General features: G+C 44.9%; 4 protein-coding genes across 6 annotated transcripts; 1 reads left to right on the top strand and 3 right to left on the bottom strand.

The window, feature by feature from the left end:
• Nucleotides 1–343: 343 nt before the first annotated feature.
• mtfmt (mitochondrial methionyl-tRNA formyltransferase) lies at nt 344–4,146 on the top strand. The gene is made up of 9 exons (XM_084436640.1): nt 344–810; nt 900–1,097; nt 1,273–1,395; nt 2,499–2,601; nt 2,711–2,786; nt 3,055–3,146; nt 3,533–3,611; nt 3,691–3,764; nt 3,888–4,146. The coding sequence occupies exons 1-9, from the start codon at nt 578–580 to the stop codon at nt 4,137–4,139; spliced, it is 1,230 nt and encodes a 409-aa protein (XP_084292766.1). The 5' UTR covers nt 344–577; the 3' UTR covers nt 4,140–4,146.
• A 338-nt stretch (nt 4,147–4,484) lies between these two features.
• On the bottom strand, nt 4,485–8,051 carry LOC311307774 (uncharacterized protein). Of its 3 annotated transcripts, XM_084436643.1 has the most exons (12): nt 7,933–8,051; nt 7,703–7,791; nt 7,499–7,617; nt 7,314–7,416; nt 7,126–7,220; nt 6,782–6,931; nt 6,364–6,531; nt 6,166–6,235; nt 6,000–6,078; nt 4,888–5,041; nt 4,703–4,807; nt 4,485–4,614 (listed from the first exon to the last, which is right to left on the bottom strand). In XM_084436643.1, the coding sequence occupies exons 1-12, from the start codon at nt 8,037–8,039 to the stop codon at nt 4,582–4,584; spliced, it is 1,272 nt and encodes a 423-aa protein (XP_084292769.1). In that variant the 5' UTR covers nt 8,040–8,051; the 3' UTR covers nt 4,485–4,581. The 3 variants fall into 3 exon arrangements, with proteins under 3 accessions (XP_084292769.1, XP_084292768.1, XP_084292767.1); XM_084436642.1 differs by lacking the exons at nt 7,126–7,220; nt 7,314–7,416 and having other exon boundaries at nt 7,490–7,617; XM_084436641.1 differs by lacking the exons at nt 4,485–4,614; nt 7,126–7,220; nt 7,314–7,416 and having other exon boundaries at nt 4,628–4,807; nt 7,490–7,617.
• An 807-nt stretch (nt 8,052–8,858) lies between these two features.
• On the bottom strand, nt 8,859–15,833 carry prc1b (protein regulator of cytokinesis 1b; the record flags this gene model as incomplete). The annotated part of the gene is made up of 12 exons (XM_084437164.1): nt 15,711–15,833; nt 15,042–15,275; nt 14,573–14,743; nt 14,301–14,450; nt 13,969–14,116; nt 13,743–13,879; nt 13,538–13,633; nt 11,664–11,810; nt 11,467–11,577; nt 10,736–10,849; nt 10,193–10,372; nt 8,859–8,930 (listed from the first exon to the last, which is right to left on the bottom strand). The coding sequence occupies exons 1-12, from the start codon at nt 15,819–15,821 to the stop codon at nt 8,859–8,861; spliced, it is 1,671 nt and encodes a 556-aa protein (XP_084293290.1). The 5' UTR covers nt 15,822–15,833.
• Nucleotides 15,834–16,990: 1,157 nt separating this feature from the next.
• vps33b (VPS33B late endosome and lysosome associated) lies at nt 16,991–23,321 on the bottom strand. Its single transcript, XM_084437063.1, has 24 exons — nt 23,304–23,321; nt 22,823–22,967; nt 22,624–22,704; nt 22,443–22,504; nt 22,230–22,279; nt 21,823–21,890; nt 21,670–21,715; nt 21,492–21,586; nt 21,063–21,167; nt 20,850–20,940; nt 20,668–20,745; nt 20,504–20,577; nt 20,313–20,399; nt 20,108–20,198; nt 19,921–19,995; nt 19,725–19,789; nt 19,581–19,635; nt 19,391–19,437; nt 18,907–19,039; nt 18,687–18,760; nt 18,481–18,582; nt 17,709–17,784; nt 17,480–17,602; nt 16,991–17,299 (listed from the first exon to the last, which is right to left on the bottom strand). The coding sequence occupies exons 2-24, from the start codon at nt 22,916–22,918 to the stop codon at nt 17,220–17,222; spliced, it is 1,854 nt and encodes a 617-aa protein (XP_084293189.1). The 5' UTR covers nt 22,919–22,967; nt 23,304–23,321; the 3' UTR covers nt 16,991–17,219.
• Nucleotides 23,322–23,349: the final 28 nt, after the last annotated feature.

Here is a 23,349-nt window from a genome sequence, read left to right as displayed (position 1 = left end):
ATTTTGATGCGTTTTCACAATTAAGGGTATTTATCGGTCTATTATGAGTCTATATGAAACAAGTACCACTTATTGAATTTGGTGCATTTTAACATGTTTCAGTCATCCGGACATTTCAGAGATACGAACGACCTTCGGTCCCGTTGGGTTCTATAAGTGGGGTCCTACTGTAATCAATATCAATTTGTTCCAATCCATGTGGAAGATCTTTTTCTTTTTTTTTTGCTTTTTAAATCGGAACGAATTATATCTGGTCAATTTTCGAGACTCTTATCTGGAGGACCGGAAGTTGAATTCACTGAAAAGAAAAACATGGCGGCGCCCATAGGCAGAGGTGTTCTCCGAGATGCTTAGCTTTGTTTAATTATCCAAACGATTCCCAGTCGTTCGAGTTATCACGAAGAAGTGGAGTTGACTATATTGGACATTTTATGACATACGCCTGTAGTTATCACGTTTAACATTCATAGCTTCATCTGTGAATGAAGCCACCATGGTGACACTTCCCTTTGCCCTATGTTACATTACCCTAGCTAGCTAGCTATCGAAGACGTCAACAACTGTCAAGTCAAAAGAGATGGGTCTGAATATACTCCATGGCATGTGTAATTATTGCATACAGAGACATATTTTTGTTAGACCGTGGATTAGAAAAATCCATGGCAAACAGAGAAGTGGTGGTCTAATTCCTGACCAGACCCGACCACTTATAACTACAAATTATTCAACACCAGGGCCACCCTGGAGGGTCTTATTCTTTGGGACTGATGATTTTGCTGTACAATCCCTAAAACGGCTCTCCATGTACAGGTATGGCTAAATACAAACCTCTTCATGCAGCATTTATCCCAGGACCCTGACTGATATGGTGATTCCCTGATTTATTTATTTATTTACAGGGAGTCCAGTGATAGAGTAGTTGAATCTCTTGAAGTTGTCACACTGTCCAATGATGTTCCTGTGAAGAGATTTGCAGAGGAGAACAGACTTCCAGTCCACACCTGGCCCCTTGGGGATCTCAAAGGACGGTTTGATGTTGGTGTGGTGGTGTCCTTTGGTTGCTTGCTCCGAGAGAGGGTTATCAACCAGTTTCCATGGTGAGCAACAATCTCTGGATATGACTGATGCATGCAACACATCATGGTATGGGCAAAGTGTAACCAGATGAATGTGGTTTATGTCACTGAGGGGTAGAACAACACAACACATTACATTGAAGTGTACATAGAAGCTTGTCAGTTTTCTTCAACCACTAACGTGTGTGTTTCCCAGTGGGATCCTGAACGTCCACCCCAGCCTGCTGCCCAGGTGGCGAGGACCTGCCCCAGTGTTCCACACCCTCCTGCATGGGGACACCCTCACTGGGGTCACCGTGATGCAGATACGCCCCGACAGGTCAGAGCCAGAGCCACCTCGTCAGACCGCAGGATGGGGACACCTCCTGTCCAGGGCTTTCTCTCACAGCTCTGTCCAAAACAGATAAGCGAAAGGAGAGAAGAATCATTCAAAATTATCCAAACACTGTTGGCCATTGAGATGGATGGATACGATAGATAGATAGATAGATAGATAGATAGATAGATAGATAGATAGATAGATAGATAGATAGAAAACGTTAATAATCCCCAATGGGGAAATTATGGCATATGAACAACATAAAACACATAATGCACAATAACAGCAGTAAAAAGATAAAGATATCACACATGGACATTAAAAGATATCACACAATAACATTAAAATATATCACACATGGACATTAAAAAGCACAATCAACTACTGTATCATTATCAAAATAAAAAAGTAATAGAATACAATAAAACTACCATCTAAAATCAAAAAGTCAGTTCATTCTAAAATGTCACTCTAAAGTGTCATTTAAGTCCATGTCATGGCATCCTACCAGTCTAAAGTGTCATATAAGTCCAAGGCATCCCACCAGTCAGAGGATGTGTTTAAAGGTCAACTTTAGGTCAAGTCAACTTTATTTATAAAGCACGTTTAAAATTAACCGAAGTTGCACCAAAGTGCTGTACAATATATAAAATAAACTAAAACAAAAAACAGAATAAAGTGCTCATAATCACAGAACAATAAAAGGACAGGACACAAAACAGGACAAGGGATGTAGGCTATCAGGCCTCAAAAGCCAGTGAAAACAAGTGCGTTTTAAGCTGAGACTTAAAGAGCCCTAGGTTCTGTGCGTGTCTAATGTGTGGAGGGAGGCTGTTCCAGAGCTTTTGGCCAGCCACCGCAAAAGCTCGATCACCCTTGGTCTTAAGTCTCGATCTAGGGACTGTTAAAAGAGTCGGAGGAGGACCTCAGGGTTCTAGATGTCGCCCGAACTTGAAGTCTGATGGCGGCTGGTAGGAAGGACCACGGAGGCGTTCAGTGGGGCACCCTGGTAGGATCAGCCTGCCACTGAAGGTGCAGGTAAACAGATCCTGTAGAAATGAGTGAATTCCCTCACCCAGCATGTCTACATCTGTGTGCTGCAGGTTTGACGTGGGTCCCATTCTCCACCAGGAGATCTACCAGATTCCTGAGAACTGCACAGCTGACCAGCTGGGAGCTACGCTGGCCACCAAGGGAGCAGACTTGGTGAGTGAACTCATTCACTTGAGTGAAATAAAGAACCTGTTGTCTTGCAGGTTAAAGGTCATATCTGATCCATGAAAGTAAAGCAGGTTGTTTTTGTTTGTAAGAGCAGCTGATTGACACTCTGAAGACACTTCCAGAGAGAATAATGAACAAACGAGAGCAGGCCAAGGAGGGGGCAACCTTGGGTAAGACAGTTTCTCAACAAACACATACAATAATTACTGGGTGATTACTGTTTTTTTGCTTCCCTCTGGAATATGTAGGGGTGGGTCGTATGCCCACCTCCCTTGTTCTCTGTAAAGCGCATTGTGTTGCCTCTGGGTATGAAATGCGCTATACAAATAAAGCTTTGATTGATTGATTAATTGAGTAAGCATGTCGTTCACTTACAGAACTGTTCTTGTCTCAAGTCTCATTCGTCCGTGACTCATTCAAGTTGTTTGTGTCCAACAGCCCCCAAGATCAACACATCTATGAGCTGGATGGTGTGGGAAGAACAAACATGCCGCCAGATTGACCGCCTGTATCGTGCCATTGGATCACGGGTAAGAACAGGAATATTGAGATTATTGGGGTGTTAAAATACCTTTTCCTGCAGTTGTAAATCAGTAATTGAATTGAAATTATGTATTGTCATTGTACTGGTGTCAATTCAGCTGCACTAGCTGAGCAGAGCCCTTATAAATAAATAATAATAATAAAAAAAATATATAAAAAAAAATATATATATATATTAAAAGGTATATATTTATATATAATATATGTGTGTTTTGTTGCTCTGGAGCTGTACAGCACTTTGGTCAACCTCGGTTTTAAATGTGCTTTATAAATAACATTTGAGTTGAGTATATACAATAAGTGATATACAGGTATATAAAAAGAGTAAGAAGAATATACATACTGTAGTCCTTAATGAACATGTTCATGACAGATCCCCTTGAGAACCATTTGGATGGGAAAAACAATCAAGTTATTGGATTTTGTCGGCTCATGCAACATTTCCCTCTCAGGTAACACTTTAGTTTCTAACGTCAGACAATTTCCAGAGTCTGATGCTTGAAAAACAACTAGTTTTAATGTTGACTGCAGGTAGCGAGTTGGATCCAGTGCCAGGATCCATCAGCTACCAGAAACAATTGAACACCTTGGCTGTCTGTTGTAAGGTACAGTATGTAGCTCGCTTGTTAGACCTCTCTTACTGTACTAGAAAGAAAAACAAAAACAAAGCTTTAAATGACGAGTCATGAGAAGAGTAACGGCCATGTTGAATGTGTTCCATGGGGCAGGATGGCTGGGTGGGGTTCAAGGTGGTGGTGCTGAAGAAAAGACTGTCTGCTGCAGACTTCTACAACGGGTATCTCCACCAGAGCGTCCAGAAAGGGGCCGTGCAGCAGACGGAGGAGCGCTTGTTTCTCAGCGTCCAGAAAGGGTCCGTGCAGCAGACGGAGGAGCGCTTGTTTCTCAGCAACAAGGACAGAACCGAGCCACAGCCAGCGACACAGAACCCGGTCACACATCAACAACACACGGCCCATTGAAGCTCATGGCGGCCATTGTACATGGCATTTCAAAAGATATACTTCATGATTCTTTGTAAAGAAATGTTTTACTTGTCTGTTTTAAGACAGCTTGATTAATGACCATGGAAACCCATTCAATGAAACACGAATATATATGAATGTAATAAGAGGCATACACAAATTCCTGTGCAGTGAGCTTTCAAAGAGTGCAAATTGCAAAATAAAATGTTATTTGCATACATATTTACACAAACGTAACAGTTTTCTTACATTTGCATGGGGCCGATGGTGCCATTTGCAATGTGACATAATTCATAGCGATCAGCTCCTTCGTTATAATATTGCATATTAACATTGTGCAATAGCTCTAACAATGTGACTCCAGATGACGGCGTGTCCTGAAGATTCATTCTCCCAGGAAAGTCTGAGTGGTCTCAGTGAGCTGGTCGTGAGGACGTGGTCAGCTGGGGGGCTTGACGAGCGGCACATACCACTGAAGAAGAGAGACTTTATTATTATATAATACTTGACTTGACATGCATACAGGAAGTGCTTTGAGGTTGAATGTTGTATTGCTGTACCTCCTCTGTCATCCCTGCTGTCTTCCTTCCTTCTGTGTTAAAAGGCGGCTTCAGGTATCCTTTAAAGTGCTGCTTTACCAGGTCATGGAAAGTGGACAAGCAATCCTGCACAGAGAGAAGGGAGAGAGTGGGTTCAAAGGTCATGTTTTCCCGGAGGCGTGAGGATGTGTTTCCCGTGGTCGTACCCGTCCTTCCTGGGAGCAGATGTAGGTGAACCACCTCAGTCCTGCCGCTACGTGGGTTATCTCGTCTCTGTAGATCTCCTCCAGCACCTCCACCGAGCCTGCGTCACCCTGGGCAGAGAAGCGGGCCAGCGTCTGGGGGTGCACGTCTAACCCCCTGGGGAACAGAGAGAGAGAGAGGGAGGACATGTCTTCCATCTTCACTGATAAGATGTGGGAGACAGGAATGCATACTGTTCTGAGACATCGTTCATGTCACTAAGCCTGTGTGACTGATTACCTGGCTTCATGTACCATGTGACTGATTACCTGGCTTCATGTACCATGTGTGACTGATTACCTGGCTTCATGTACCATGTGTGACTGATTACCTGGCCTCGTGTACCATGTGTGACTGATAAACCTGGCTTCATGTACCATGTGTGACTGATTACCTGGCCTCGTGTACCATGTGACTGATTACCTGGCTTCGTGTACCATGTGACTGATTATCTGGCTTCATGTACCATGTGTGACTGATTATCTGGCTTCATGTACCATGTGACTGATTACCTGGCTTCATGTACCATGTGACTGATTACCTGGCCTCGTGTACCATGTGACTGATTACCTGGCTTCATGTACCATGTGACTGATTACCTGGCTTCATGTACCATGTGTGACTGATTACCTGGCCTCATGTACCACGTGTGACTTATTACCTGGCCTCATGTACCATGTGACTGATTACCTGGCTTCATGTACCATGTGTGACTGATTACCTGGTTTCATGTACCATGTGTGACTGGTTACCTGGTTTCATGTACCATGTGTGACTAATTACCTGGCTTCATGTACCATGTGTGACTGATTATCTGACTTAATGGACCATGTGACTGGTTACCTGGCCTCGTGTACCATGTGACTGATTACCTGGCTTCATGTGCCATGTGACTGATTACCTGGCTTCATGTACCATGTGACTGATTACCTGGCTTCATGTACCATGTGACTGATTAACTGGCTTCATGTACCATGTGACTGATTACCTGGCCTCATGTACCATGTGACTGATTACCTGGCCTCATGTACCATGTGACTGATTACCTGGCCTCATGTACCATGTGACTGATTACCTGGCCTCATGTACCATGTGCACGATGGCAAGCCTTGCCAGGAGGTCGTGGGAAGTGTCTGTTGCCGACTGCCACAGTCCTGGGAAGACAAACAAAGGTTTCTCAACTTCACAGCTTTTCACTTGAATGCAGAATGTATGTAATGATGGCTGTGGAATGTACCCACCATTATGCACCGGTAAAGCACCAAAGAAGCTGCCTAGTTCTGTGATCCTCGCCTCCAACAGGTGATAATGCTGTCGAGCGGAGGAGACGTTAAACCACAAAGCAGGCAGCTCTCAACTATTGACGTTCCCACATTTTCAAAACAACATTAATTCAAATCCATCCATCTTATCGTGCCCCAATATTCTCTGTCACTGACCTTGGCCTCGTCTCCGGCCACTTTGACAAAGTCGCTGAAGAACTGTCTAGGCAGAGGCTCGCCAGTGTCCAGTCTGACCACGGAGAACCTGGCAATGATATCCCAGGACAGGTCGATGGCCCACTGCTCGATGTTAGCCAGGGAGTGGAGCAGGGCGATCCGGCTAGCCTGGCCACACAAACAGGAAGTAGACACATCTTAGTATTTGTACAGTAAATTACAGATGAAAATTAGCCTCCTGGCTAAATCTGGTGTATTTACATTTGTTGTTGATTGATATGCATTGTCCCTTCTCAAATAAACTGAAATGAAATGAAAAGTATCTTGACATTGAAATATTTGTAATATTTGTTAGTTTAAGCGACCCGGCCCCGGATAAGCGGATGACGATGGATGAATGGATGTTGATTAAACACACCTGTGTGCCTCCTTTGCCACGTTTGATCTTCCCTGGCTCGAGCACGGTCAGGCTGTCCTTCCTGCCGGGCTGTGCTGGTGGAGAGGCCACGCCAACCTCTGCTATCGCCCCTGAGTTCCAGCGCTCCTGGACCTCCAGCGTCAGGGAAACCTACTGACAAGGACACAGGGCGCTGAGGACGGTTGCCTGGACCGTGGTGCAGTTAGTCACGGGTCTGTCCCAAAATATGGATCGCTTTTCAATCTCTCAACAGTAACGTGGACAGATTGACGGATCTGTCATTCTGAGATGGAGGGAATCCATCTTCCCCTGGGGTGATGAACCAGTGGTGCCGTTCCACTCGCCTTCTCTTTGGGGTCTGGGGTGCACAGGACCTTTGTTGCCCAGAAGCACAGTGTGTCGTCAGAGGGACACAACTTGTCTTCTGGTGAACACTTACCTGTAGCAAAAGACATCAGTCACATTGTAGTAATTTGAAAGCCATCATATTTTTTTGTATAAATATATAGGTATATGGCTCATCATGTCATACCTATGGATGCTGTATTTGCCTCTGGAATGGGAGTCAGGGACAGGGAATTTTGTGTGTTCACGTAAACCTTATCTTCCACCACTCTGACATCATAGACCTGGTTCTAGATTCAAACCGATTTTTCATTATATGTGATGCAAATCAAGTTTTTATATCAAAATGTTGCTAGAGATCACCTCGTCTACCTGCAGTCCAGTAGTAGAGGCACCTGTCTCCAGACAGAAGTCAAAGTGGTGCCACGGGCAAACCAGTGCCATCTTTCCCTCTCCAAGGTCCTCTATGTCTCCCAGGTCGAGAGGGCCACCTAGTGTCAGCACAAGGGATTGCACTGTTCATCAAGCGCTTGCTATCTTGAGCCATATAGACAAACAACAGTTCATTAGTGTTACCTTCATGGGGGCAGGATGAATCCATTGCCCAGAATCTATCGTCCTCAGTGTGGACCAGTACAATGTGCTCACCATCTTCAGAATACAGCCTGGAGTAAGTTGGACACATGCGATAGTATCAAGAATAAAGAGGGTAGGGGTTTTACAAAATCAGCATAGGCTCCCAGCCAGCCAGGAAACCCAAAGGATTGCCAGTGAATGTGCAGCATGCTAACGTTAGAATGACTTACTTAGTGCATGGTTGGTCAAAATCCCACTTCGTTCCAACACATTGCCAGCTTCCGTCCTTAACAATTTCTCGTAATGCTGCAACTAAATCTTCCTCAAAGTGATCCATTAAAATCTCGTTTCTATAAATAATAGTAGCTCGCCAGCGCCTTTGAAATGTTGAGGACTACAAAACGAGCTACCGGATTGTCCGTCACCTAATACCGCCCCATATCCGGTGGAAAAAACAAACGAACGACAAATGAATTGCTTTTTAATGAATAGCCTACTGGTAACAAACTTTGGTAATTGACAACTGATAAACTTTCTTATATGAATATGATTGATTAGATCAAATTAACCTTGGTTGATTTAACCAAATTACAGTACATTTGTACAGTACAACAATATTACAATAAATGTTATTCCCCCAATGTTGCCAAAACATACTCAATTTATGTCATTGAAACCACCTATTGTTCCAAGTTATCTATTCAATGTAGTAAATAGCCTGAAAACCAGTATAACATAAAACCAACACTTAAAAAGGTGACGTGAGAATGTTACTTAATATACAATAGAATAGGAAAATATAATGTGCAAAATATGATACCATATATCATGATGGTTTGGATTAAAACAGCTTTGCATAAGGAAAGACCCAAGTCTTCTTTCACTCAAACCAAGTGCAGTACAAGATCTTTATATGCTACATCTCACATATGCATCAAAGCTTTCTTTGACAATTTCAAATAGTGTTAGTTACAATATGATACAGTTCAGAGCACGCTGGCCTACTTCAATGTTTTTTCTCCATCACTTAATATATTATTAGCATTATTTACAGATACTGTAAAACACAGACACCAATAAAAAGGTAGTGATCCATATCAGAAACAGACATTCAGGACTGGAATGGAGTCATTCTGTCATTGTCCAAGTGTTCAGGTCAAAGGTGAGTGATGGTGGAGTTCAGTATGTCTGGCTTGCACTTGGTGTTGGAGGCCTTGGAGAGATCCCGCTGTGAGAGAAAGAAGACATGTGATCAGGGAACCAGATAATCAGCTCTAGAACACATGTGATCAGGGAACCAGATAATCAGCTCTAGAACACATGTGATCAGGGAACCAGATAATCAGCTCTAGAACACATGTGATCAGGGAACCAGATAATCAGCTCTAGAACACGTGATCAGGGAACCAGATAATCAGCTCTAGAACACGTGATCAGGGAACCAGATAATCAGCTCTAGAACACGTGATCAGGGAACCAGATAATCAGCTCTAGAACACATGTGATCAGGGAACCAGATAATCAGCTCTAGAACACATGTGATCAGGGAACCAGATAATCAGCTCTAGAACACATGTGATCAGGGAACCAGATAATCAGCTCTAGAACACATGTGATCAGGGAACCAGATAATCAGCTCTAGAACACGTGATCAGGGAACCAGATAATCAGCTCTAGAACACGTGATCAGGAAACCAGATAATCAGCTCTAGAACACGTGATCAGGGAACCAGATAATCAGCTCTAGAACACATGGGATCAGGGAACCAGATAATCAGCTCTAGAACACATGGGATCAGGGAACCAGATAATCAGCTCTAGAACACATGTGATCAGGGAACCAGATAATCAGCTCTAGAACACGTGATCAGGGAACCAGATAATCAGCTCTAGAACACATGTGATCAGGGAACCAGATAATCAGCTCTAGAACACATGTGATCAGGGAACCAGATAATCAGCTCTAGAACACATGTGATCAGGGAACCAGATAATCAGCTCTAGAACACGGAACTGAACTTCACTACCAAGTCAATTTGATCAGGGACAAACTTGAATCACAAAGGAAAATAAACCCAAACTCAGAGCCAGTGATAGATCAAATGAAGGCATATAAGGAGATTGATGGGTTATTGATTGTTAAAGAAAACAATATCACAGCATCACACAGCCTAGCCCTCATGACACGTGCTTTGAGCAAACTACAAGAACCAGGACTGAAGCATGTGAGGACTTCAGCGCATAAGGAGGTTAATCACGACATGCTTCTACTGTAGGTTAGAGAAAGACAACACCGGTGGGAACAACTTTTAGAAGTGCATGTATTCAAACAAACCTTGATTGAACAGATTCAGGGTGGATTAAATCCCTCTAAAACAAAACCAATTTATCATTAGCATTCTTCATTGCCATGTGAAAGTCATTCTGACGAGACTGTGTGTTGCTGCTAGAATGAGATATTGCGAGGGGGCGAAAATCAACGTGAATTACCGCAAACTCTGAGTAAGTGCTGGCGACAGAGAGAACGCTGAAGGTGCGCTGGGGGCTAGCAGGGGTCCTCAACCCACCGGTCAGAGCAGCTCCGTTCCCCTGGCCCAGGTTCTCCTTGTTACGCTCCTGCAGTCCTCTGGGAGCGGGTCTCCCCTGTCCTGGGGTCTGTACCCCCGGGCCCTGGGGGAAACACACAGAGAAAAATAAATGAGACATGATATGATCATTGTTCCCAACTATGACCACTAATGAGACCGTTTTGCATTCATGTTGGTGGGGGATTTGCATGAGTGAGGATCTGGCTGAACAGTTTCTCAACGGTGAGGCTGGGTTCATACTCTGCGCTGGCGAGGCCGTGAACGCAGGCTCTACGCGAGCACTCGCGTGAAGTTAAAAAATGTTCCATGGCACGGATTGCTACACAAGGACGCGTCAAACGCACCTAGCGTAGCCTTACGTAGCTGGCGCTAGCGTAGAGTATGAATCCGCCCTTAGTCCATTCCATGATTCTGGTTGGCTGGATAAGCCCTACACTGGACTGACCTTATTTGCTGAGAGTGGGGGGCGGGACACAGGTGAGCGGCAGATAGTGCCGCCATAGGCTGAGCGCATGGTGCTGTTAGAGTTGGCGCTATGGGTGCTGGAGGTGGCATTTAGCTGAGAGTCACAGACAAAGAGACGGAGAGAGGTTAGTGATGTCATCGGCCCCAATCAGCCACACATATTAGAGTCCAGTTCAACTAGCTTGTTAAATCTGAAAGAATGTGTTAGCTCTGTTACTTCAGACTTAAGACCGTTTCAGACGAAGAGGGATATCAGTGCACTGTAATTCATTTTCAATGAGAGAGGCGAGCGGACAATTTGTGATCCCCGGACAATCTCTGGGCGGAGCGGCAAGCGGGCGCGACCCGGTGAAATTGTGGCGCGCGTGCTCGTTTCGTGCACACGCCCGCCCGCAATAAGAGCTGAATTGTAGTCAGCTTTCCCCGCTGCGCACAGGACGCGTGCGTCCCCCGCTGATCCGAGCGAGAACGCAGGCGGAATATCGCTCCCCGTCTGAAACGGCCTTTAAGGAGACAGGTTAGCATCCAGGCTAAACATTTGTCCCTTCTTATCCACAAATGAAGCCATTCAATTGGTAAAGGTGCTCGAGGTACATGTACAGGTATTAGTGGGTGTAAAAGGTGCTCGAGGTACATGTACAGGTATTAGTGAGTGTAAAAGGTGCTCGAGGTACATGTACAGGTATTAGTGGGTGTATTACTGTGTGATACCTTTTTTGATTTGCTGGGAGTAGCCGTGCTGATGAGCCTCCGTTTGGTTGGAGTCCGGACAGATGTTCCATAGAGCATGTCCTCCTCAATCTGTTTGCTTTTCTTCATTTGCTGTTGAATTAGGATCCAATGATTATTAAAAATATATATATATTTTACGTTTAATATAAAGGGCACGATGAGAACTTCTTTCTTACCCTCTCCAGTTTCTCCCTCTCTTTCTCTACGCGGTGCATCTCCCACTGCTCCTCCACAAACTGCAGGAACTGCTGTCCGTTGACCAGGAAGTGGCGGCCCTGCTCCTGCTCCCACACGTCCATCTGGGCTTTCAGCTTCTTCTCCAGCTGAAGAGCAAAGACAGATACAGGCCTCTTACAGCGGTGTAGAGTGTTGTTGATTACATCACACAGAAACAGATGCGATGGTAGCAGAAGGTACAGTATACAGATTCCAGTATCATCTTTAGTTTCTATGCCCCCAACCTCTGGAACACCCTGCCGGAGTGCCTAAGAAGGGCCGAAACAACGGAGGTCTTCAAGCGAGATCTCAAGACGTACCTTTTCGGCCTAGCCTACAATCACTAGCCAGGACCTTGAGACACAGAAAGGCAGCCTCAAACCTACCTGTGAATCCTCTCTATACATTGGTGTATATCCTGCTATGCACTGTATGTATATCAAGTAGTGTACAGAAGCTGGTTGCCCTGAAACAGGCTTGTTCTGTTCTAATATCTGTGTTGCTTAAATGGCTCAGCGTGCTACTAACCGTTTTCTGCCTCCCCTAGTGCCTCTCTCTGTCCCTCCTACCTTCTAACCAGGTCCAGTGGATGCCCCACTGTCGCCCACAGACCACCCTGAGTCCAATAGATACCCCCGTGTCAGCTGTGGATGTTGTAGTATTTAGTTAACACACACACGTACACACAGACACACATCAGTCCACATACGGCTTAGGCCTGGACCTGGGCCCAGTCCCCCTTCCCCTCAACCTAACCCGGGTCCGTATCCTTTTCCCACCCCCACCCTACCCGACCCCTGCCTCTACCTGGACCCAGGCACACTCACACTCACGCTCACACACACAGACATACACCAGTCCTGGGCTCGGATCCCCTCCCCCTCACCCTAACCCGGGTCCGTATCCTTTTCCTACCCCCACCCTACCCCAACCCCTGCCTCTATCTGGGCCCAGGCACACACACACACAGACACACACCAGTGTTTGCCATACCTCTCCCATGATGCTCTTAGCCTTTCTTGCTCTGAAAATGTAATTTGACGTAATTTATTGCTCTATATATGGCTCTGTGTAACCCTGTTCTGCCTCCCCTCTCCCTAGTGCCTCTCTCTCTCCCTCCTATCTTCTAACCAGGTCCAGTGGATGCCCCACTGTCACCAGCAGACCACCCTGAGTCCGATAGATACCCCTGTGTCTGCTGTGGATGTCGTAGCAATTAGTAAACACACACACACGTACACACAGACATACACCAGTCCACTTCCGGCTTTAGGCCTGGGCCCAGTACCCCCTTCCCCTCACCCTAACCCGGGTCCGTATCCTTTTCCTACCCCCACCCTACCCCTGACCCCTGCCTCTACCTGGACCCAGGCACACTCACACACACACAGACATACACCAGTCCTGGGCTCAGATCCCCTTCCCCTCACCCGGGTCCGTATCCTTTTCCTACCCCAACACCTGCCTCTATCTGGGCCCAGGCACATTCACGCACACACAGACATACACCAGTGTTTGCCATGTCTCTCCTATGATGTTATTAGCCTCTCTTACTCTGAAAATGTAATTTAATGTTATTTATTGCTTTAGAAATGTTCTTAGCCGGTAGACAAACATACTCCAGGAGCTTGCTCGATCGCCTTGTTGAGAGGGGTCAGGGAAGATTTTTTACAGCTCACTTATCAGGCCCCCGGGTGATACTGTGATATGTAAGGGTAGGTCGTATACCCACCTCCCTTGTTCTCTGTAAAGCGCATTGTGTTGCCTCTGGGTATGAAATGCGCTATACAAATAAAGCTTTGATTGATTGATTGATTGATTGATCTTACTGTACCTTTGGCAGGCTTTTGTGCAGCTCCGTCCTCTGCTTCTCCTCTTTGAGAAGGTTTCCCCCTCTGTTGGTGAATCTGCTGGGATCCGTGGCTTTTTTCTTTGGGGATGAAAGGGCACAGATGAGATCAGGAAGTAGTAACAGGCTCATCGGCCTGCTCTGTGCTATTCAGAGGCAGGTCCCTGTGTGTTTAAAGGGCGCTGCACACCTCTAGTTCCAGGAAGAGTCTCCAGCTGTCCTCCCAGCGGTGGACCCCCTCAAACAGATCCTGGTGCTCCTCGTAGTGCTGCTTCAGACGCTGGATCTCGGCATCGTGCCGGCCCAACAGCTCCTCCGTGAACTCCTCTGGGGGAACGACACACACCCCCTTTAAAGCCCCGCTGCTCATTAAGGTAGACGCTTTAAGAAATAAACAATTCTTAGGGACGACTCACCACTGAAGTACGGCTCAAAAGCCTGCCGCTGGTCGGTGCTGAAGAAGCACTTCTCCCAGAGCACAGCGATCTCTGACCGGATGGCCTCAGTGACGTTACGAACGTTCTGTAGTTTCAGCTCTTCCAGATGTCGGACCTCTGCTTGTAACTGAGGAAGAAAAGAAGAAAACATCTCTCCTGTTATAAAACAGACTTAGAACTCATCAGAATGCCTGAAACAGACAGTGTAATACAGGCCGAGCGGTCTGCCTGAAACAGACAGTGTAATACAGGCCGAGCGGTCTGCCTGAAACATGAACGTGTGAAAGAAGCGATGAGGAGGTTTCACTGACGGCTTCCAGGTTCCTCTGCTTGGAGGCGACCATGTGTTCAGAGAAGGCCTCTCGCTCCTCCTGGGGGACCTGCAGTCTGTCCCACAGCTCCTGGACCTTCTCTCTGTGAGACTCACACACCGCCTCATTATCCGCCTTCCTCTGCTCCAGCTAGACAACACAGATATAACTGGTTAATAGCACCATAAGATAAGAGTAATACAAGCATAGTGTCTTTTCATACTACTAAGCAAGAACAAATCGCCGAATATAATTAGTATAATTTGACTGACCTGGCAGAGGAGGAGTTTGAGGGATGTGATGTTTTCTCTGGACAGGCAGAACGCCTCCTCATCCTCACACACGATGTCCTTCTCAAAGCTGGTCTCTGGGAGCTGGTCCAGGTCCGCCATGCACAAGATGATCTGCTTCTTGATGTCCACAAACTCCGCGTGCCTTTGCCGCTGAACAGACACACCCGGGCTGTTACGAAACTTTTCAGACAAATAGACATTGTCCTACAAATATTGTGTTGAAAAGGCACCTCGATACTAGACTACTTCTTCACGTCTGTAGATTGACACATCACAAGTTTGCGCATTCATCATCTACGCGGGATTTATTGCTGTAACTTTGTTTCTGCTGCCGTCTTGACCAGATCGCTCTTGAAAAAGAGATTTTAATCTCAATGATGCCTATCTAATTAAATAAAGGATTTGATTGATTGATTGATCAATTGATTGATTGATTGATGGCGGCCACCTTCTCTGCCGTCTGACTGGCGATGTGCTGGCGGAAGCGGCCCAGCTGCTCCAGAGAGGGCGCGGCGTCGTGGGCGATGGCGTAGGTCTCGGAGCACAGGATGTCACACAGCTCCTGGTCCTCCTCCAGCAGAACCTTCAGCTGCTGCATCCTCTGACTCCTCTCCTTCACCAGAACCTCCACCTGCGTGCGGATGTTCTTCTCCTGCTGCAGCATGCTAATACCCGCCTCCTCCTGGGACACAGAGGAGCAGGGGCAAAAGGCAGGGCAAGTTTATTTGTAGAGCACATTTCAACAACAAGGCAATTCAAAGTGCTTTACATGAGACATTAAAAGCATCAAGACAAAGTGTAAGAAACACATAAAATGTCATATAAAACGAAATTTAAAACAAAATGCAGGACAAATAAAATACAGGAATAAAAGTTACAGTGCAGTGTATGAATTAATAATTATTCATTTGATTTAATAAAAAGCAGCAGCAAAAAGAAAAGTCTTCAGTCTTGATTTAAAAGAACTGAGAGTTGGAGTTGCAGCAGACCTGCAGCTTTCTGGACGTTTGTTCCAGATGTGTAAAAGGCAGTCGTTATACAAAGTAAGAAACTGCACAGTGTTCATCAGTGCAGTCATTACAGTAATGTGTGCTCCACTGATGATTTTGAGACTTACCTCAAACGGGGGAAGCTGCAGCTCCAAGCAGAGCGTCTCCAGCTCTTTCCTGCACGTTTCAATGCTGCTCACCAGCCTCTTTCTCAGGGACTCCTCCTCAGCGATCATCATTTCCAGCAATTTCTATAAGAGAAGTATCTTTATGGCAACACATCCAGCTGGACAATGTGTCCCAGAAGAGAGCAGAACGCATAATGTCAAATACTCTAATGATTTACGCCTACAGAAGATACACCAGTATAAAGTCACCCTCCTAATGCATTCAGGTGAGAAACCTAGTGACTAGCAGGTGCAGGCAAGTATACTTTGCGGGGATCGTAATTGTTGTGTCTTCAGCTCACTTTAATGTGGTCTTTGACAACATTGGTTCTCTGTAGTCTTTGGTCCTCTGGGATTCCAATCTCCTCCCAGATGTCCTTCAGGTGGCACAGCGCTTTATTCAGGCATGCCACAGACTCCGCTGCGATCACCTCACTGGAAGCGAATATGAGAGACAAAGTTGTATTGGTCTGGTGGAATTTGTTTAGTCGGTAGTTAATATAGCCTACCTAGCTAACGTTAGCTGGCCATCAAACGCTATTCTAACTAGCTGATGCTAACATCATGATCTATCGGACAAGTGCACGCCAGCGATGCGTTGCCTCTGCTGTTAGTTTGCGAAACTGTAACGATCGTAGGAAACTAGCAAGACATTTCAAATAGCCTTACCTCTTTCTCATCGTGAAGATCCTGTCGTATTCAGAGTTGTATGAAGAGCTGCAATACTTTACATCCAGATTTAGTTAGCTAGGCGCCCTCCGGAGCCGTACCCGTGTTGATCAGTGACTAACGATACTGGCGAGTTTCTCCAAACCGTTTCCGCTTGATTCAAAATATGCATCAAGATACAGTCTCGTCTCTCATTGGCTACGGGCAGCGAATGTATCATTGGGACCGTTCGTTTTGGCAACACCCACTAAACCAAACCACTGGGCGGGGCAAGACAGGGTGGATCGCGTGATGATCTGGGAGAGACGGTAATGTCCAACGGTGGCAACCAGTTCGAGGATGACCAGTTCTACCGGTGGGAGGCCCGGGATTTTAAACGAGGATCAAATCTGTCAAATGAAAGGGCGTATACGGGAAAACAGTGTGCTCGCTGCTCTAGTCTAGTGCAACGGCATTATGCTGGCTCAGACCCCATGGCGAGACACTGGAAAATCGAATAAGCAACAATGACCACCGATATCAAACACAAGTGTTAAAATCACAATATACACATTTATTTGTTTACAGCAGGATAAACAGAAAACATTTTACATTACAAACTTTCTGCAAAGAATTTATGGATTCTTGCGTATTTACTGTAGTATTGATGATCTATTCAGGGGGTGGTACGTATCTCAACACATTGTGATAAAAACTGTCCAAGAGGTTTCGATCTTTCTCTGGGTAGTGTCCTCTGTGGCTGAGATACTGACAAGTGGTTGTGTGTCTTCATTGGAATGATTCATAGGAAGAACCCAGGACTCATACATGGTTGTCCAACAAAGACTCAATTAGTCTGGCGCTGTTTGTGATAGCAGTGGTTACCACAATAAATTTATAACCTGGAGGGAAAAATAGGTAAATTACATAATGTGCATATATTGAGCAAGCCCATGTAGACAAAGTGGTCACATCTTTCACCTCATCAGTGGGCTAATAACAAACAAAAAAATCCTACAGAAAAGTGTATCAACTCTAAAATCAGGACCCTCATCTGGTGTCTCAGATGATTATTATTTTACCTCTCTCTCTGCCAAGGAAGCGCAGAGCTGAGATCTCAGAGAAGGTGCAGCCTCCCAGGAACATGACCAGAACGGTGCGCTGAGCCTCAGTCTTCACTCTCGGGTCAGCTCCGTTGCTGCAGACTGATAAAGGAATAAAGGGCTTACATGCTAGAAAGTGCTCTCTGTTAGTCCACTGTTTTTAGGCTAGCTTGATTACTTTTCCTTTTTTTGCGCCAAAACCTCTCACGTGTGACGGCAAATTCATGCCCATTGAGCATCCGGGTGACGTCCTCAAGCCCCGTCCACCCCTCGCGCTCCAGAGCCTGAACACACACAGAACAAAGAACAATGTAACATGCTCTAATCATTAAACCACAAGCTGTCCAGCTGGCTCCGTTGGCAGAGACGTCAGTCTACATGGTACTGTATTGGGCTGCTGTCTTCTAGCTGTGTTGATTGTCTGGATGTGTGCTGTTGTCTGTCAGTTTTTTAATTAACCTTGGCATTCCTTTTCAGCCCCCCGCCTCCACCCCCCCCCCTCGTCCCAGCCCCCCTCTTCCTCTTGCCAGGCTGCTACTGTAAATAAGAATTTGTTCTTAAGGGCTTGCCTGCTTAAATTAAGGTTAAAAAAATGTACATGATAAGTAAAATTGTTTATGTATGTATTAACATAATCAAATGAATCCTGATGATACGGATTCCTTTTATGACAGTGTTGCTTCCTAGCAATTGACAGGAGGATCCAAAGCTCTGGATATCAATAGAATGGAATAACCTGCTAATGGAATAACCTGCTAATGGAATAACCTGTTAATGGAATAGCCTGCTAATGGAATAACCTGCTAATGGAATAACCTGTTAATGGAATAACCTGCTAATGGAATAACCTGCTAATGGAATAACCTGCTAATGGAATAGCCTGCTAATGGAATAACCTGCTAATGGAATAGCCTGCTAATGGAATAACCTGCTAATGGAATAACCTGCTAATGGAATAACCTGCTAATGGAATAACCCACCTGTTCAATGAGTTTGCAGCTCAGAGGGACGTACGCTCCACTGAAGATGTAGGCCATGTCTCGAGGAACACGGAGATCATATTCCTCATCTGACTTTGGTACCTTAAGATACAATTATAGATCCAGTTACAAACATAATGCAGTCAGACTGAAACAGTATGTACTTCTATAACAATTAATGTGCAAAAAGCTACATAAAAACAAACCAGATTCAGTCTCCTGCTTAAGGCCCTGAAATGGCTCTTCTTGGCCAGGGAGGAAAAAGCATCACTCAGCTTTCCTGGAAACCAGTGTGAATCAGATAACTACGGTCATTGTTACTGTCAGTACAAACAGTATTGTGAGTCATGTACAGTACATACTGTATAACTGACCAAGATAAGGAGATGGGGATAACAGGAGGTTATAGAGCGTCTCTGGTCTCACCTGCAGCTCTGTCGTTGACCAGTTTGCCCATCGTGCTCTCCATGACGGTGAGCGTCTCTCCCGGCTGCTGCTCCACCAGCAACCCCAACTGCCTCAGGTTGGAAAACGTTAGAAGGTGGTTCACACCGTAACTCTGAAATAAATGAGGAGAATATGCAAGATATGACTAGACAACAAAATGTCATGAGATTCATAAGAATTATGGGTGCATCCATAGACCTGTATTGAGTCAAACCCTCAGACAGACACACTTTGTTCTTGTGTAGCACAACAGGGAGAGATGGACCCAAATGCAGGCTGGGAAGGTGAGTTTCAGTGAGTTTAATAGTCACACAAGAAGCAGCAACACGGGGAACGCAACAGACATGAAACCATGAACGGATATTAAGGGTCAGAGAAGAGAGGATCTGGGCTGCAGCTGAGGGAACTGTGTCCAGATCAGAGCTGGGAGGGGGGCATGCGCAGTGGTCCGTAACAAACCCACCTGGAGAAACTGTGCTTTTAATGATCGGTAATCTTTGGGAAGGAGCCCTGTGGAGAGATGGAAGTGAAGTTGCTTTAAAACCACTTTTCACCGCCACCACCATCATCACAAGTTAACACCACCACCACACATCATCACAAGACCGATGTAGTTCATGTAACGTTAGCGCGGTGTCTCTGCCAGGACTCACCATTTTCTGTGAAAGACAGCAGACAAAGAAGTCTCAGACTTTCCACCATGGAGACCTGTAGGAATAGACAATAATAACATCTATTCAGCCACGACGTCACTACTGTGCATGTCACATTGTTGAGGGAATCTTTGACAAGCTCACCTGTCTATTGATATGCTCCTCTATGAAGGATATACACTCGCGGATTTCAAAGCCCTCTAGTAAGGCTGCAGAGAAGCAGAAATCAATAGGCATGAAATGAAGTACATGTGATTAATCTGCTAAATTATGCATTCTATTACAGCTACGTAGAGTATCTGTAGGGACACCTGACACACACTGGCTCATGCGATCTTACAGTGCTCCGTCTTTAACAGCTCCTGAAAGTCCTGCTTGGTTTTCTTCTTCATCATGGATTCACTGGCACCGATATCTGTGGACACCATGTGGATTTCTCACACATCACTTTACCGATTTCATGAACCCTTATCAGCTACATCTCAGAAAACGTGATGCTACTGTACAATTTGAGGCCTTCAACTCACGCAGGCTGAGAAGGCGATGTTCCTGTTTTAACCCTTTCAGCTCCTCTGACACAAACGTCTTCATCTGCTGGATGTCCATCCCCCGGCGCTTCTACAGAGACAGAACAGGAGAGACGTGGCTCTTATTCAGCCGTCGTCCTGAGCAGCGACCAGACCGTAGAAGCACAGCGTCTGGATGAACTGTCATTCTGTCACAAACACTCACATCGTATGCAGTCTGGAGGTTTCGGGCCTTCTGACTTAGAAAGCCAAACACGTTGGAGAAATGCTCATTCCTGATTTCATTGAACACCTGAATAAAACAATACAAAAGCCGATTGAGACATTTATCATATTATAATAAGTAGAGGAATAATTTATAACCCACACATATGGTTATTCTCTCCACAAGCCAACCTTATCTTGAGAGTTCAGCATCACTTTTATACTCTTGTCAGACGAGGTGACCTCAGGACCAAACTCTGCACATCCTGTACAACAAACAGAACAGCATTACTGCAGCGTAAATGGGTCAGAAACACGGCGTAGCGGTCAGATCAGAACTCGGCTGCATCGCTCACCACATTTGATCCTGAATATGTCGTCCACCAGTCCTTCATACACAACCTGGGAGCACAGAGGCGTAACCAGGTCCACATCTGCAGGGAGAATTACAGCAAGCAGAAGGGGACACTATAGTTGTAGTTTTGGTAGAATTAAACTATCCATAATAACTACCATTACCCTGCTCCAGACCACACACCTCTATCAATGAGAAAAACATTTCCGATTTCTGCTTGTCGAGCTGTCTTTTCATCCTCTTCCACCTGCTTCTTCCACGATTCATACGCCATCTGGATCAGGAGGGATCAGCAAAATACAGGATTCAGTGACTCAACGGTTCCTCTGCCAAACAAGTGTTCAGTTCAGCGGTTGAAAACACCTAGAATCCAAGAGTTTTTCAGAGGGGTTTTACCTTGGAGCATCGTCCAATCCGATAGACTTTAGAGAAAGGGCCATAGAGCGAGTGGAGGAGGTGCAGAGCGCCCCCTGCTGTCCTCATCCAGCGTTGGTTCCCTTCCTGAGCATAAACCAGAGGGTTTTAGACTTACAGGAATTAGTGGTCAAACAAGCCAACAAAGTGCAGTTACACTTCATTACACACACACACACACACACACACACACACACACACACACACGTTGTTGATTGATGATTGATTTAAATTGTAAGGAGGGGGTAGGACAAGATAAGCTTTTATTTCCTTCTGCCCCTTGTCGAACGTATCATTTTGTATTTTATAAGGACTAGGTGATATCCTTGTATATAGAAACTCTCTGTTTATTTTTTTATTGTGTTTTTATGTTTTGATTGTTAGAGATAAATAAAGATCAAATCAAATTACCAGGAAGGTGTCTCTGAAGAATTCTGGAAGCTCCAGACTGATGATGTCATCATCCAGTGGGAGGAGGTAGAAAGCCCATTCATCAGTGGTCACATCTGACCAGGGAGATGAGAAAAGGAGTGTTTTCTGTCTAAATACAAACACTTTCCAGTTAAATGATAAACAGACAAATACCTACCACCATAGATTCCCTGTTCCTCCAACACGGTCTCACACGCATAGAACTGGATGGCACAGAGAAGTGAGATATAGGTAGATGAGTGAGCAAAAAATTTAACTGAATGGGGTTGACAGATATTAACTACAGGAAATGCTCAAAAGTCAACAACACCTTCTGAGGGCTAAATATGATCTTGTATCTTCTGAATTTTCCTACTGCTTTGTCTGCATTGACAACATCTGAGAAAAGACAGAAAACAAATAAATAACAGCAATGTCTATATTTGGCAACAAGTTTTTTTTAGTTTTTTTTTTAACGAATTGTATGTATATATGTTGTACTCTTCTATGTGTATTCTGATGTATATTCTTTACTCTGATCTTTCTGTACATTCTCGCTGCTGTAACGCCCAAATAGCTCAGTAAGAGCCTGCATAAAAACTACAGCTAGCTCAATACTGGAACAATCAGTGAAATTATGGTCTCTATGTTTCAGGTTCATGGTAGACAAACCACAAATAGAGTTAAATGTCGAAAAATTGCACACTGCCCCTTCAGTCTTGGTATAAGAGTACATACCACATATCCACTTTACAGTCTGTATCCTTGGGCGGATCAGGAAACACAGCCTGTGAAACATAAGCACATTGTATCAAAATACTATATATATATATATATATATATATATTAGAGATAGATAGATAGATAGATAGATAGATAGATAGATAGATAGATAGATAGATAGATAGATAGATAGATAGATAGATAGATGCTCTAGTAACTAGTACTCACTGATCTGAGGTGCTGACGATGGGTTTGTGTTCCACTTTGTAAAGCTTGTCGACTTCATGTTGCTACACAGAGGAGGAGTTTCATTGCAGTTGAAACCAACAACATAATTACCATGCAATATGAAATTCATACAGTCAGCAAGTCACTAAACTAGGAGCCATTATAATAGCCTCATATTTACCTTTAGTGTTGTGACATTAGCAATGCGATCCAAGGGACTCATCAAGTCTGCTTCAATAAACAGATCCTTCCTCCCTGGGAGCTATCAGAGAAGAGCAACATTAGGAATGATGATGATGGATACTGCAGGATGGCCACCAGCTTGAGACTGCACTACTACTATAGTTGACTCAACTTAAGCAGGAGATGACAAGACCCACCTGTTCCAGCAGGTAGATGAGCTGGTCCTTGGCCAGTCCCTTGAGCATAGAGAAGTCAGGGGGTTCGGGGGCATCTCTCCTGACGTTGTGAGCCATGGGATGGAGTCAAGTATGACAGTTGTGCACCCAGTAGCCAACACCCTCCCTGGAACGGAAAGGTACAACAACACATCAGATAACGCTCTGCAAGCTGTTACTTAAAAATGAATAGTACTTAACGACAAATAACACTCCACGACACGACCCAATTTAAAAGAACAAGTATTTCGTGGTAACGTTAAAGCTGAGTTGCATGATCTGCTAACGTTAGCTAGCTATCTAGTAAGTAAACACAGCTGAGATGGTGGCCATGAATTCAAACTCTTACTACCCGGATATTGACAGGACTAGGAATTTAACCTATCTAATTCTTACAATCCACGTAATCTTACTATTCATATTGATTCAAATAGTTACTACCACCAATGGTGCCTAACGTTACCTTGCTTCCGTATGGAATGTATCAAAGCTTTTGTTTCACTTCGAAC

The sequence above is a fragment of the Borostomias antarcticus genome (genome assembly GCF_949987555.1).
Source record: "Borostomias antarcticus genome assembly, chromosome: 4".
Classification (NCBI taxonomy): domain Eukaryota; kingdom Metazoa; phylum Chordata; class Actinopteri; order Stomiiformes; family Stomiidae; genus Borostomias; species Borostomias antarcticus.
This window is presented reverse-complemented; position numbering and strand designations above follow the sequence as displayed.